The 16,338-nt window shown below is 39.4% G+C and overlaps 3 protein-coding genes across 3 annotated transcripts in view; 1 reads left to right on the top strand and 2 right to left on the bottom strand.

Moving 5' to 3' along the window:
• Window positions 1–16,338, top strand: part of LOC148730299 (TBC1 domain family member 30-like) — a 61,152-nt gene that overhangs the window by 27,995 nt on the left and 16,819 nt on the right. The gene's annotated exons all lie outside the window — the stretch shown is intronic.
• LOC148730293 (uncharacterized) overlaps window positions 1,337–16,338 on the bottom strand; it is a 141,050-nt gene continuing 126,048 nt past the window's right edge. Inside the window, exon 2 of the mRNA XM_088759490.1 lies at window positions 1,337–1,694. The gene's annotated coding sequence lies outside the window, so the exon portion shown is untranslated. The remainder of the gene's footprint in view (window positions 1,695–16,338) is intronic.
• LOC148730300 (uncharacterized) lies at window positions 2,587–8,183 on the bottom strand. Its single transcript, XM_088759487.1, has one exon. The coding sequence runs from the start codon at window positions 8,025–8,027 to the stop codon at window positions 3,945–3,947; it is 4,083 nt and encodes a 1,360-aa protein (XP_088615613.1). The 5' UTR covers window positions 8,028–8,183; the 3' UTR covers window positions 2,587–3,944.

Raw genomic sequence — 16,338 nt, 5'->3', positions numbered from 1 at the left:
GTTACCTTACCGTTTGTCATCTAAATGACATTTCGACAAGGGTAGGTGTGATTTTTGCCAATGATACTTTTTGCTGCAGTGAACTGTAGTTGCGTCCAGGAAGAGTTACTAATATGTTATGCGGAAAAAGACAAAATGACAGGATTCAAAAAGGGAAGGAAACAATGAGAGTAAAGACAAAGAAAACTTTTTGGAAAACTTTGGAGTAAGAGAGTAGAAATCTGAAGACCTTTTTTCAAAAGCAAGAAAACCAGAAATGCGATAAGTGCAATGTTCACCTGAAAAAAGCGTCCAGAATCTAACTCAAACTTAGTGTAGACTGGCATAATATCTTGTTGAGCATGATGTGAATTTCACAAGATACGGTTTTAACATGATTATAGCACCAGCACTCCACTTAATTTCAGACTTTCTAGTAAACAAAGGAACTTAAGTGAAGGTGTAGTCTGATCATCCGGGTGAGTGTAGTCCTGAGAAGGACTGTTGTCGGTGGTAGTGACTGACGTTTCGACAACCTGTGCGGAAGTCATCATCAGAGTCAAGTGAATGATTGTTGTCAGTAGAATGTTCTTATCCCAGTTCGTGTGAAATGATTGGTTGGTTTTGCCGTGATGTTATTGGCTGTAAGACTCAAGTGACGTAAGTCTGTCGTGATTGGTCTGTTTCGATCTGTCGGTAAAGTTAGGTCGCTCTTTTTCGGTCGTTTGTGATGTTTATGTCGTGAATGAGTCGTTTGTATGGAGCGGGTAAGCCCTGACATCTGTTTAGGGGAGTCTGTTCTAAGTTAGTAAACCAGCTTTCCAGAGTCAGTCGTTGAAAATAGTCAGTGCTGTAGGTTAGGCATTGCGCAGAGCCCCAGTCAATCTTGTGGTTGGTAAGTCGATGGTGTTCAGCAATGTGATTGCTGACATCACCTTTCCTCGTCGCCCGTCTGTGTTCAGTCAGTCTTGTTGTGAGTTTTGTGCCAGTCTCACCGATGTAGGAGACTTGGCAGTCGGAACGATTGATCTTATAAATCGTTTCCTGTCTGTTCCTCGGTTCGTCTTTGTCTTTAACGTTGGTTAGTAACTGACGTAGTGTGGTGATGGGTTTGTGGGCGACGCGGATATTGTAGGGTAGTAAGATGCGCGAGATGTTTTCAGACATGCCTTTTATGTACGGTATGGTTGCTGTAGTCGTAGGGGTTGCGGTGTCGTTTGTTTCGGTAGTAGTAGTTGGTCGGTGAGTGTTTCGTCGGATGAAGTCGTTGTTGTAGTTGTTCCTCGTAAAAACACGGTGAAGGTATTTGTTCTCGTCGGATAAGCTGTCTGTCGAGTCGCATACTAGCTGTGCGCGTCATGTTAGAGTTCTGATAGTTATGGCTTTGGTTACGATACGTTGACGACACATTCACCGCCTTTCGACACGACGAAATTGACGCATTCCACCACCGCCTTAACGAACAAAACACTGACATACAGTTTACCAGAGAAGTCGAAGAAAATGGGAAACTTCCTTCTCTAGACTGCCTGGTAAGCCACAACGACAGCTCATTACGGACGACAGTTTACAGGAAACGGACACACACCGACAGATTACTAGACGAGTCATCCTACAACCCTACATCACACAAAGCCACAGCTCTCAGAACTTTAACACGACGCGCACAACTAGTATGCGACTCGACAGACAGCTTATCCGACGAAAACAAATACCTTCACCGTGTTTTTACGAAGAACAACTACGACAACGACTTCATCCGACGAAACACTCACCGACCCACTACGACTACCGAAACAAACGACACCGCAACCCCTACGACAACCATACCGTACATAAAAGGCATGTCTGAAAACATCTCGCGCATCTTACTACCCTACAATATCCGCGTCGCCCACAAACCCATCACCACACTACGTCAGTTACTAACCAACGTTAAAGACAAAGACGAACCGAGGAACAGACAGGAAACGATTTATAAGATCAATGTGCCACTTTTAATAGCGCAATCTGTAAGGGTCTATACCCTCAAACAAAGGGAAAGGAATACTGTTTGTTACGAAGGAGCTATTATCTAAAGAACGGCTGCGAAGGAGACGTGGCATTTTCAGGCCAGCGGAGGCAAACACGAGACATGCGTGCAGGAGGATGCTGCGAACCACACGCGACAATCGTCTTTCGAGCTCTAAACGACCTCCCATAGTGCCAGGCTCTGTTCACCTCAAACAAAAGCAGATTTGCTTTGTAGAGCATTACACAAATTCTCAAACCGTTATCTTGGTTGATTGGGCATCGAATATAACAAAGAGCTTTTATGGTGCTTATGGAAACAAGGACTTTTTAGGTTGGCAAGTAGTGGCGTAGCTAGGATTTCACACATTCGAATTCTGTGCTCCTTACGTAAACTGGCCTACACTGCTGCTTCATTTTGTGTATCAACAAGCTCCTGTTCACACCGCGAAAATGACTGACAATTGTAGTATGACTAGAGGCATGCGGATTCTGTGCATTCATGCAGTTTTTGCCAAACGGAATTATAGGCTTTATCTATTGTTCTAACAACCAATCTTTTCAACCACCAAAACGCAACACCATCGACTGCAGAAGTGCCATTACTTAACTCCTTTAATAATTAGCCTACTTAGTTAAAAATTACAATACGTACAGCACGCCAAAAGTTACTATGGTTGTCATGATTTAAACTATGAACAATTTTCAAATTTTAAAGGATTACTTTGATGTCAAAACTAGAAATTAAACTTAATAGGTTCTAGAGGAACCATACTCTGAGAAAGGTCCAACGTTTATTGCAATAAACTCACAGACGATATTTTAAAATCCTGACAGCCAGTGACAGGGTCTAATTCTATATTACATAGACAAAGTTGAATAACATCTGCGCATGTCACATAAACGCCTATAAATCCATAGCAACAGTATGCATTTAACAATTTTTCCACTCGCGCTTGTTGCATATGAGATGATAGATAGCCAACGAGGCGCGTAGCGCCGAGTTAGCTATCGTCATCTCATATCCAACAAGCGCGAGTGGAATAATTGTTTTATTAAAAACACCCCCATGATATTAGACAAATCTTCTCTTCCCTTCTTTTTAACTCCCTTTTAATTTTAAGCCAACGCGTACACTTATCATATTTGTAGATTATGGTATATTGGCTCCTATATCATAATGGCTAAGCCCATAAAAAGTCTTGAATTGCATTATCCAACGATCCAGTTTTTAATAATAATTGATAGGGCGCAATTTTTAAAACAATTGAAAGGATTAATCCTTGATACTTCAAAACCACTTTTTTTAAAGCAAAATATGATAAAACTATCGCTGAGGACCGTCCAGCTGACGTGTCGAGATCAACGTAGCCGAACTTACTCCAAATGCATTTTGACGATCGAACCCGATGATAGACCGGTTAATATCAGCAAGGATGAAACTATGGTGTGCAAAAGATATTTTGTGCCCGATTTGAGAGACATGCGAGGTGAAAGTTTGAAGGGTAATTTCTCTACTAGTGTCGTCATCTAGGGGGAAAAACCACAGGGCGTTTCAATTTTTTAAATATTCTGCCATTTTTAGTCTAACGTTGCTATGGTTTCAAGAGTGAGCCTGCGAAAGTTCTTGAGATTTGAATGGGGTTTTTAGCTCTGCCTTTTACAGATCGGTTGCGGCACGTGTCAAACGCAACTAACTGCACTCTGACTGGCTCTTTAACTTGTAATGTTGATCGCTAGAAATCTGGCTTACAAGGAAATTGTCTGTTGTTTCTTAAATTTTCTACATTACAATGCACCACAATTAGGTGTTGCTTGACTTAATCTGTTTAAGTATGCTGTAAACTGAAGTCTTCATATCTTTGTTTGAACTCTCAATTCCGATTTGATCTTCGCTGATCTACGAGTAACGAGACTAACGCTTTAAAGAATTACGAATTTATGATTATTGAACTTTATGTGTTACCAATATTCAGTTCTGCTGTACGTAGCTGAGCAAGTGCATTCTGAACAAATCTTACTTTCTCATCTTCAAAGCCAAAGTTCTTGACAAAAATCGCCAACGCAACATCATAACACCCTTTTGCTTCTTGGCTGAGACCGAGATAATTCTGGACATCGCCCAGGTTTATGTAAGTATCTGCTACCTTGACGTGTTCCGGACCGAATATCTTAAGGCGAATATCCAGCTCTCGGTCGTGACAGTCTTTGGCCTGCTTTAGGTCACCCAGCTGCCTGTGGACAGTACCCAGGTTATTGTAAGACATTGCGACATCAACATGCTCAGGTCCGAGCTTTTTCAGACGAACATCCAGCGCTCGCTTGTGAAAGTCTTTTGCCTGCTTTAGGTCACCCAGCCGCTCGTGGACAATGCCCAGGTTATTGTAACACATTGCGACACCAACATGCTCAGCTCCGAGCTTTTTCAGCCAAACATCCAGCGCTCGCTTGTGAAAGTCTTTTCCCTGCTTTAGGTCACCCAGCTGCTCGTGGACAATGCCCAGGTTATTGTAACACGTTCCGATATCAACATGCTCAGGTCCGAGGTTTTTCAGCGCAACATCCAGCGCTCGCTTGTAAAGGTCTTTTGCCTGCTTTAGGTCGTCCAGCTGCCGGTGGACAAGGCCCAGGTTATTGTAAGACATTGCGACATCAACATGCTCAGGTCCGAGCTTTTTCAGCCGAACATCCAGCGCTCGCTTGTGAAAGTCTTTTGCCTGCTTTAGGTCACCCAGCTGCTGGTGGACAGTGCCCAGGTTATTGTAACACGTTGCGACATCAACATGCTCAGGTCCGAGCTTTTTCAGCTCAATATTCAGCGCTCGCTCGTGAAAGTCTTTTGCCTGCTTTAGGTCACCCAGCTGCTGGTGGACAGTACCCAGGTTATTGTAATACGTTGCGACATCAACATGCTCAGGTCCGAGCTTTTTCAGCTCAATATTCAGCGCTCGCTCGTGAAAGTCTTTTGCCTGCTTTAGGTCACCCAGCTTCTCGTGGACAGTGCCCAGGTTATTATAAGACGTTGCGACAACAACATGCTCAGGTCCGAGATTTTTCAGCAGAACATCCAGGGCTCGCTCGTAAAAGTCTTTTGCCTGCTTTAGGTCACCCAGCTGCTCGTAGACAAGGCCCAGGTTATTATAAGAGAATGCGACATAAATATGCTCAGGTCCGAGCTCTTTTAGCCGAACATCCAGGGCTCGCTTGTGACAGCCTTTTGCCTCCTTTAGGTCATCCAGCTGCCGGTGGACAAGGCCCAGGTTATCGTAAGACGTTGCGACAGAAACATGCTCAGGTCCAAGCTTTTTCAGCTCAATATTCAGCGCTTGCTCGTGAAAGTCTTTTGCCTGCTTTAGGTCACCCAGCCGCGCGTGGACCTGGCCCAGGTTATTGTAAGACGTTGCGACAGCAACATGCTCAGGTCCGACCTTTTTCAGCCGAACATCCAGGGCTCGCTCGTGACAGTCTTTTGCCTGCTTTAGGTCACCCAGCTGCTGGTGGACAAGGCCCAGGTTATTGTAAGAACTTGCGACAGAAACATGCTCAGGTCCGAGCTTTTTCAGCCAAACATCCAGGGCTCGCTCGCAAATGTCTTTTGCCTGCTTTAGGTCACCCAGCTTCAGGTGGACAACGCCCAGGTTATTGTAACACGTTACGACATGAACATGCTCAGGTCCGAGCTTTTTCAGCGAAACATCCAGCGCTCGCTCGTGACAGTCTTTTGCCTGCTTTAGGTCACCCAGCCGCTTGTGGACAAGGCCCAGGTTATTGTAAGATATTGCGACAGAAACATGCTCAGGTCCGAGATTTCTCAGCCAAACGTCCAGCGCTCGCTCGTGATAGTCTTTTGCCTGCTTTAGGTCACCCAGCTGCTCGTGGACTAGACCCAGGTCATTATAAATATGTGCTTTTTGTAATACATTACTTGGGTTTCTTAACTCGGCGATTGCTAGGACTGCTGTAAAGTAGCTTCTTGCAGCTGGATATTGAGAGTGGTCGCGGCACATATTTCCGAGAGTTGTAAAGACGTTAGAATAGTCCTGCAAAGTCGATCCACCAATATGAGCGACTTGCGATATTCCTTCTTTAGAAAAGAAGGGGTTGGCGTCTGTAATCACTTTTGCCAAATGAGGGACCATTTTCGTGCCAATGACTAGAGAATCTTGATCCTCAAATCTGGAGAGGGATAAAGCAGCTCCCAGTATGGATTTGATTTTCTCATCCTTTGTACATTTCTTTGTTACTGAATTAGCAACGTAATGGACGACTCCATGCACTCGAATGTACACACCGCTCTCCTCTTCGTCAAACAATAACAATGGGCATCGCTTTATCTTTACGCCAATTGCATCTTTATCTTCATATTCCTTTTCCATTTCCATAATGTACTCGACAACAATATCTTTTAATATTGGTTGTGGCGCACAAAGAGAGAGAAAAGTGAACAAGTGCTTTATAACTCTGTCGGAACTAATTTCCTTTTCCAAGGCGAGTGTTATTGCTGTGGTCATTGTTTTTGGGTAACTTGGGTTTGTCTCGGCTAGAATGTTCTCAGTTGTGCGTCGTTGTCCTTTTTCAAGTTTTTTTAGATAGTCGGTCCAGCCGAAGTTTGGAGCTATTTTACCTTCCCGAACTTGTCTTACATAGACGGCGGCGCCGGCCAAAGCAAGTGGCAGGTAGTCCAGATACCGTGCAATTTCTTTTTCCATCTTATCATCAGTGACACCAGAAAGGAGCCTTAACAAAGAGCTGGCATCGTCAGGAAGCATCCCTTCACTTACTGATATTTGCTGAATGGAAGAACTTGTCAAAGGAATAGACGCGGTGTCTTGCGTTGTTATCAATAACTGGCCCCTTATCCATTGCTGGTTTGCTAAATCTGTCAAATAAGTATATACCTGGGACAGATTAGTGACATTGTCAACTACTAGTAACCACGAAGTGTAAAGCCCAATTTTTGCGCTTATCAGGGTCTTGAGACTTGCAATTTTCTTTTCTGTGTTCAGATCTTTGGAATTATAAGTGTCTGTAACTGAGTAATCCGGACATTTACAGTTTCGAGCGAAAGAGACATACGACTCCAAAAGTGTCTCTGAATTTTCTGCATTAAGCGTCATAACAAATGAAATCTCGGAGGGAGTTTCTTTGCTTTCGTCGAAAAATTGCTTGGCTACTAGTCGAGCCAGCTGAGATTTTCCACTTCCAGGGTTTCCTGATAAGTACAAGGTGCTTAAGCTGTGATTGTTGGAGCTTTTGAGTGCTTTGAGATGTTGCGTGATTTTACCAACATCAGATTCGCGAGGGGAGACGTCATGTGCGGGTTCAGGGGGGAGAATGCAAAATGGGGGGACTTTTGTTTGCAGCTGTTCTTCAAGCGTCTGCCGCTGATTCTCTGTTTTTTCAAGTTCCTTGTCTTTTTCTTCAAGTTTTGTTTCTTTTTCAACAAGTTCCTTTTTTTGTTCTTGAATTTTTGTCTCTTTATTTTGAACCTCCTGTTGAAGGTCGTTAACTTTCTTCAGAACATTTCTCAACTCTTCCGTTGGGAAACTTGTCTGTTTTTGGACTTCAAGGATTTGTAGAGTGGGAAGACCGAGCGACAGAAATGCAGTAGTCACCTTTGAAATCGCAATTTGAAAATCTTTGCTGGAAAGGTGGCCTCGTGGCATGTGCGCAAATTCTTTATTACGAAATTTTCTGAGATTATCCACATTTGACTGAACAGCTCGATGGAGACTGTAGATGGAATTGGACCAAAGAATGGCATAAAACAGCATACTACAATCCCATTCCGCTCTGTCACCATTGACCATAGTTTTCAAGAGATGGGCGTTTCCACTTCTCTTTGGTGGGGATTCATGGCTCTTAAAGTCCATTCCATTTTTCGGCTGGTCCTTCCATTCTCCCAGAGTTGCCTTGTAGCGATTGTCCCATTCTTGTTTGAAGATTGTTCGAAGGCCTTCAGCTAGTACATCGGTGACAATGTAACAGATCCTGTAGTAATTTAATTGCTCCTCAGTATATTCCATTGGGGCGGCCATATTCAATCAGACCCTTTCAAAAGCAATCTCTCCATTAGTGTAAGTCAGTTAATTGTAACAGTTTGTTTATCTTTTCTACTGAAGGACTAAGAACTTTTAAACTTGTCGAAACATTTACTACGATTATAAGTTGAGTGAGACACGGACAAAGTTTGGGAACGGGGATTTGACAGTAAAGTTGTGTGGGGCAAATTTCTTCGTTTGGTAACCAAATCTCAAGAGCTGTACGTCGCCAACTGTCAAACTTGGAAGAGAGTCTCAATGGGGTTAACTGTCAACCGTCAAATGGCCAAAATATTAACCGTCAACCGTCAAAAATTCCTTATTTTTATCGTCAACCGTCAAATAAGCAAGCCAATGTTAGCCGTTAAATGTCTTAGACATCCTTTATTAAGAACTAAATGATTGCCTTAACTGAGCTAAATTTATGTTGTTTATAGATAAAAGTTTTGATATATCACAAAAATACATTTATGTAAGTCTTTTAACTCCTGGTCAGCGACCGAACTGACTTCCCGAGTCGTAAAACGTTAGTCATTTATAAAAAATATGTGTTACAAATTAACAGTTCTTTTCAAACACTTCATTATGAAAAATTACGGCCAATTATGCGCGTTTAGTTCGTTTTATAAACGACATTCCAAAAAATTAACCGTCAACCGTTAAAATGGTTTATTTTTAACCGTCAGCCGTTAACGTGAAGCCCCCCTCCCCCGCCCCATTGAGACTCTCTTGGAAGGTCGGCAAAAGAAGTCAAACGACATTTCAAAAACAACAAAAAAAAGTCAAACGACATTTCAAAAACAACAAAAACAAAGACAAGATTTTAACCTCAAAACTTGCTTGCCAAACTTTCGTCACTTCTCACTCAACTGAAAATGGTAGTATGCATTTGTTAACTGGTAAGTTTGTGCTCACCCTTTATACTCTATCACCTCCAACGGAGTATAAAAGGGGGGAGGGGAGGGAAGGGGGACTGTAGAAAATTCACCGCCAGGGCTTTATTGGGGGATAAAGTCAATTGTAATGTGATACGATATGGTCATTTTCACAATCCCACACAGATCAAAGGTTTCCTCCGACCCATCGTGAAAAGAAGAACGCTTTGCAAACACACAATTTTAAAGAGAATTTAAGAAGCCCTTCTGGCTCTGCATCTCGTACAACAACAACAAAGGTCGAGGCCGCGCGAAACAACATGCCCCTTAGCGACCTGATGCTGGCTCGGCCAATCCCAGCGTTCATTTAGACGCAGTATTAGCTTAGTAATTAGTGGAAACTCATTACGACTGATTCATTTAATGCATCAGCATTCTTCAATTGACGTTAATCCAATACGATTCACATTTCCTAGAATGTTCAAATTCAAATTTGAAAAAAATCCAAACAAAAGTTTAAAATATTCTAAGGTAGGAAAAAGCTTTTAAGAGAAATTGAAGTCGTCACATAAAACACAATGGTTCATCGTTCGTTTCTTCCGTTTCCGCATCAGTGATTATAGCGACACCGTTATCATTAATATCTAATTTGCGAAATTGTCTTGAAAAACAGTAAATAGTAACCGATACTGGCGAGAAACCTTTCTCTCACAAAAAGATAACGTCACATATTAAGGTCATGTTTAGACGCCAAATATATACCTAGACTTTCACTCAACAAAACGAGCACTGTGATTGGTTGATTCTTGGTCAAAGTCCCTCTGACCAAACACAAATGTTTCCCGACCGAGATACAAATGCACAGTTGTTGCTCGCGCGCCGAATACAACAGCATGTTTTTCTCATATGATTTTATAAGGGAAAGTCTAAATATGTAACAAAGCATTTAATGTATCGTCTCTTGGAAAACTAGTTAGTTTTTTTTCCCCTCGAGTCTTGATGTTTCCCGAGATGAAGTCGAGGGAAACATCAGGACCCTCGGGGAAACAAAGCTACCTGTTTCCCTCGGGACAATACATTAAGTGTTTAATGTAGACCTGTTTATACTGGCGCCGATATTAAGTAATGTCCCAAAGCAGTTCTCTCAACGATTCCAGGAAAACTGCTTTCTAAATCCTTAAAAGAATTGCTTTTGCCTCAGCACAAAAGCCTTTCCATCAGAGTCCAAATCAGTCGTTCGAGAGTCGTGAAAAAATAGTGAAAAAGATGCCTGGGGCGAATTTTCAGTACAGCATAACAACTATTGAAGAAGCTGTTCTTAACCGTGTAGATATCAGTTGATCCTTTCATTCCGAAAATCTCATTAGTAGGGAGAATTTGTCATTGAATCAACTAATAGTCCCCTAAATGACCGTAAGGTGTCTGCCTGATAGCGTATTGATATTGTAGGGAAGAATTCTGTCTTTGTCACTCGTGGGAGTTAAATGGTTAAAAAGCCCTTCACTCTAATTGAAAAGCACGGAAACAAAAAAAAATTTACCTTAAATATCCACTAGAAGTGAAACCGCGAAATCCAACAAGGTGATCAGCATATAACACAGCTGAAATAAAAAGCCAGCGAGGTTGAACGCTTGAAAAGAAATTCCTAGAAAGAAATGACCCAGGGTTTTAAATTTCGAGTCACGATTTCTTACTTTAAAAATGTTATGAGTTGTAAACATTGCACACGAGTAACAGATTGTAGCGAATTGCCAGCGGTCGGGAATTGCAAGGGGTCGGGCATTAAGCATTGAGTATCGAGTCGTTCATCTGGTTTTAAACTTTTAACTGTCTCATTGACACTTGTATAAAGCACTGAACGCTGCATAACTTTAACAGTGCAAGATAGCTTTATATTTTTACCAATCAAACCACCTGAATGACCATTTGACTCAATGATGTCACAGTATTGATATCGGAGAAAAACGTCAATTTCTTACTCGGTATCGTATCGATTCGGAAAATCCGTATCGGCCCATCCTTAGCGCCGTGTATTGAAGCAAAACGACGAAGACACAAAGCAAGCTCATGGAGTGATATTGTGGCACGACTGACAAATTAAGCAACATTTTAAAAATTATCTACAAGTAACAACGCAACAGTTGAGAGGCCAAGAAAATATTTTCTAGGTGGAAGTGATTTCGAAGACCAACCTTCTGATAAAAATAGCTAGTATGCAGAAATAGGGAACATTCTTGCTTGGGTTGGTATTTAAGGACGTGATAATTTAAGAATATTTAAGATTACTTATGGAGGAAAGACACAGAGAACGCAGCAAATAAACCAACAAAATTAATTAACTTAGGGATCATTAAACCATAAAATTCGTAGATGTGTTGGCCATATGGTTCTTCCGCGTTGCGCTTTCGTTTTCAAAGAGAGGCGCAGTCGGCTGTTAAGGCTTGCGACTATCAACACATAAATTCCTTCAGACAATTCTTAAAACTTTAACTCAAACGCTGAAGTTTTCTCACGCGTCATTCGTGTCCTTGAACTTAAGGAAAGAGTGTTTCATTACCACAAGTCTCACATGAAGACTTCATTCTTTTAAAGCATAGAAAACCTGCCGGGCTACTCAGTTTTTAAACCGTCACTTAACAAACCACGATTCTTTTTAGGGAGCAGAGCACTTTTATCTCGCGATTAAGTAGCGTAACGTCAATTGTAACAAATAACAGATTGCACCGGTAGTAAGTACTAGTCGAGTCCCTTCGTGCGTGCAAACATCAGCTTAGGACCAATCAAAACACCCTCTACTCTAGCTGTTAAACATAGAAACAATTGACTAACCTCTCCACCAAAAGAAAAACTACAAAATCCAACCAGATGATCAGCACATACGATGGATGAAATGAAAAACCATCGAGGTTGAACACTAGACAAGAAATTCCTAGAAAGAAATGACACCAGGTTTATATTTCGGGTCAAGATTTCCTATTTCTACAGTGTTAAGAAGTGATAATGAGTTTTTCCGCTTTTTTTGAAAAATTAGCGGAAAAATATGCTCTCGTCGGTATGAACTATCGATACTAACGTCGAAAAATGGAATCTTCCATTGTAACCGACAGTCAGTTGAGAACAGTGAGCATAATAAGTCCAAAGCAAAACAGTATGAACTTAACTTTTGTCCAATACTTTTTTTTTCGAAAAAGTCAGTATGGTCAGCTGGTAAAGAACAATATGCTGAAGAGTTTTAAGGAAGCAACAAATCTGTTGGCTTTATCATTTGCAGTTCGAATCGAACAGACGAGCAGGAAGACTACCACATTATTATTGGTAAGTTGTCAAAATTGTTCGAACGTTCCCTTCGATGAATTTCTTAACACTTTATGAGAATTCATGAAACACACCCAGGCCAAGAAGTTTCAAAAACTTATGAGGCAAGCTCCTAATTTTTACTGAACAGAACAAAAGTGGTTCAGTTCTGAAATCATCGACGGAAATGCGAAGGAGAACCAAATATTTCGCATGATTACCAGCTATACAAATTTATTGAAACACAAAAGAGAAATTTGCAGTAATGTACGAGCGTAGGTGGATAGGGATGAAATAGGGACACAGCGCGTGTGATGCTAAGTACAAAAAAAGAGCTGGAGCGAGACAAAAAAAGTTAAAAATCCCACTAATTCTTGTTTCAAACAAATCCTGATTAGCTTCTTATGAAATGGGTTTGCCAGTTTACGAGAGTAAGTGTAACATTTCAGGTTTCTTTGTCATCACTAGAATGTTCGAGTTTGAATCGAAAAAGAAAAAAAAGATTTGAACTAAACGTCATTTGCACAAGTTCACGGATAATCTTTATTTGTACTTGCATTCATACTTACTCTTTAGAAGCAAAAAAGTTATAAAATTGAAAGAAATTATTAGAAATAAAATTGGAGTACTAGCAGCCTGGAATAACGATGGGGGCTAGCGGAGCCAGGCAGCTAGTTAACATCAGCATTAAATACAAATTAAAATACAGGTCAGAAAGAAGATTGAAGCACAAATGCACACACACACACACAAGAAGAAAGAAAAGAGAAACGGAGTTTATAAGATATGAAGGAAGTCTAAGATAGTTAGAGTTATTTATGAATACTAAACACTAATATATAAGAAGAGCACAATGTCTATGGCAAATAGTAACAGCTAAATAATTATAAACCACAAAATAAAGAAGCACTTAGAAAGGTTACAGAAATTAACAGGAGACTAGATTACAGCAAATCGGAAAACAATACACTGCTAATAAGTACACAAGTTGCTAATAAGTACATATTAAGTAGCTAATAGTCTTTAACTTGATCGCATTTTACTGATTCCTTGAAGTTTGAGATTGATAAGGTTTTCAAATTTTTTCTTATCGAGTTCCATACTTTGGGGCTCTTAAACCTTAAATTAAATATTCCATAATTTGTTGTTACTTTAGGTATAGCCGGTAGGACAAATTCGAGGCACTTCTAGTTTTGTAGTTATGTTTTTTATTTACTTGAGTGAAAAATGTATCAAACACAGATGGTAGGCGTCTATTGTAAAATTTATACATAAAGGCTGCAGTATTAACGAAGACAAGGTCAGGCAGTTTAACAATATTTAAGCGCTTAAATATTGGACTAGAATTAATGCTCATGGAAATTAGAAAAAGTTATCACTCTCATTGCTCTCTTTTGTAAGATAAACAAAGGCTGGGTAGTCGAAGAATATTAGTGTTACCCCACGAGATTAAACTCTGGATTAAAAAGGGATGTATTAATTAAAGCATAATATAGTTTAATCAAAATGTCTAAATTCACATGATAACGAAGTTTAGAAAGAATTCCAATATTTCGCTTGATCTTAAAGCAATATAGCTTAGTTGACTTTTCCATGATAAATGAGAATCAATTACAATACCTAGATATTTTATTGAAGACTCTTGGTTTAGGTTCATTCCATTTAAAGACGGAGGTTGACATGAAAGGGTAACTTTCTTTGTGGAGGGTGAAAGATGATAAAATTTGACTTGTCAATATTAAGTGAAAGTTTGTTAGCACTTAACTAAGTATGAATATTTACTAGTTCATTATTTACTTTGGATTCAAGGATCTTAAGATTTTTATGTTTATAAAATAGATTGGCATCATCTGCAAATACATGAAAATCTAGAATTTCAGAGCAGTTACTAAAATCATTGATAGCGATAAGAAATAATGAGGGGCGCAGAACTGAACCTTGAGGAACACCACAAGAGACATATTGCAGTTCAGACTTAGTTTGCCCCAAGGAAACATATTGATATCTGTTGGAGAGATGAGAGATGAACCAGTCTTTGGTTACTCCACGAATGCCATATAGTAGTCTAGTTTTTCAATCAAGATATTATGATTTACAGTATCAAAAGCTTTACTGAAATCCAAGAATATACCACAAGAAAATTCCTGGCAGTCAATTGCATGACAAGTCAATGATACTTATGTAATAGCATGATCAGTTCAGTGATTTGCACTGAAGCCGAACTGCTCGCAATAAATTAATTTATTCTTGTCCAAGAAATCTAATATTCTCTTGTGCATTTGCTTTTCTAGCAGTTTATTGAATAACGAGAGAGTAGAAATGGGATGATAATTATTTAAACTTGCTTGCTCACCCATATTAATATTATTATTAGTCATATTAGTATACAAATAGTAATTATAATAATATTTTTTAGATACTTTTCATAGGTGATTAATTTTATTTCTCAGTATAGAGTTTGAATTTAGTGTGATAATAAGCAGACTTATAAATAGTTGAAATGTATTTTTTCAAAAGTTTGTTTTTTTATATTGATTGAGACCCTTTAAAAGCGTCTAAAGCAGGGGTTATCCATGGCTTAGATTTCATTCTCAATTCACGTTTAGAGAGTTGTATAAGAGGGATATGAACATCAACTATATCAGAGATGCTGGTGTAGAAAGAATTAAATATATTATTAGGATCGGGATTAGCACTGGCATGCAGCACACCTTCTCAATCAACTGAATGGATGTCTTGAATTAAAGCAGATTTATCAAAATTAGAATAATCTCTTTTGTAGATCTTAACCTTGTTAGGCAAAGAGATTAATTTTTTGATAATAAGGAAACTAGGTAAATGATCAGTAAGATCATAAATAATATTCCCACTTATGGTGAGGTGTTCCCAAGAATTAAAGAAAATGTTGTCAATTAAAGTTCGGAGTGGTCATTGATTCGAGTAGGTTGTGAAATATGTGGTTGATATTTGAAGGGCCCTAAGTGTTTAAGAAATTATCTGTATCAGGGTGAGAATCTAGTTTAAGCAGGTCAAGATTAAAGTCTCCTAAGATGATGCAGAATTTATTTTCCCTATCAATCTTTTTAATAGCTAGTAGAGTTAAGAAAATCCATAAAGTTTTGATTGTTACCATGCGGATGCCAGTAAATCACACCACATTAACATGTTATGCTGAGATCTATTTTGCATTTCAACCCAAAGTGTCTAAAAATCATTACTTGAAAATGTAAGATGAGGTCTGGTTGTGAGTAATTAATCCTCCTTAAAATAAAAGCCAACTCCTCCAGCATTTGAAAGACTGGGTAAATGAAAGCAAAATGAATATCCTGGTATTTCAATATTGGATAAAAAACTTTGGTCAACTTTAAGCTTAATCTCTGTGAGACCCACAATTGAAAAAGGCAAATATAAATCAGAAAGCATAATTATGCTGTAAATTATCAAGCTATAGAGTAATTTTGTAAGATGGCAATTGAAATTTTTAAAAACGCTTAAAGAGAAGAAAAGTTTGTAAGAGCAATTTAACTCATCACATAATAATTATAACACAGTGGTTCAATGTTCCTTTCTTTGATTTCCGCATCACTGACCCTATCAAGGCCATAATCAGTGATGGATAATCTGTGAAAAATGTTTTGAGATCCAACAGATATAATAGTCGGCCTCAAACTACATAAATCGTTTCTTAATCCGATTTATCATATTTGATATGTATCAGGCGGTAATTTGATATTACTTTTTATAAATTTGCACTTGTGAGATCTTGTCTACAATTTCTTTGCTCGAATCAGCATAGCATGTAACTTACGTCAGTAATGATGAATCAATTAAATAACTGCCTGATTTCATACATCTACCTACTGTTCCAGTTACCAATCTGCAGTAGAGCTGTGGTAATTCAAGCTCCCAAAAGAAACGAAAAAACGGTTCAAGCTAGAGGAGGTCAAGTTATCTTTACTCGTGTTAGAATTTCAATCATCCTTTTGATAATTTATGAAGAATCATGAATTTGAACATACCATTCGAGCTCAATTTTCGTACATTAAGTCTGTTGCATAGGATCGTTCAAACTAGATAGTTCATCAAGGTGTGTCCTATTCCATACACGTTACCACTTTCATAAAAATCGCGATTACAGG

The sequence above is a fragment of the Stylophora pistillata genome, chromosome 5 (genome assembly GCF_964205215.1).
Source record: "Stylophora pistillata chromosome 5, jaStyPist1.2, whole genome shotgun sequence".
Classification (NCBI taxonomy): Eukaryota; Metazoa; Cnidaria; class Anthozoa; order Scleractinia; family Pocilloporidae; genus Stylophora; species Stylophora pistillata.
This window is presented reverse-complemented; position numbering and strand designations above follow the sequence as displayed.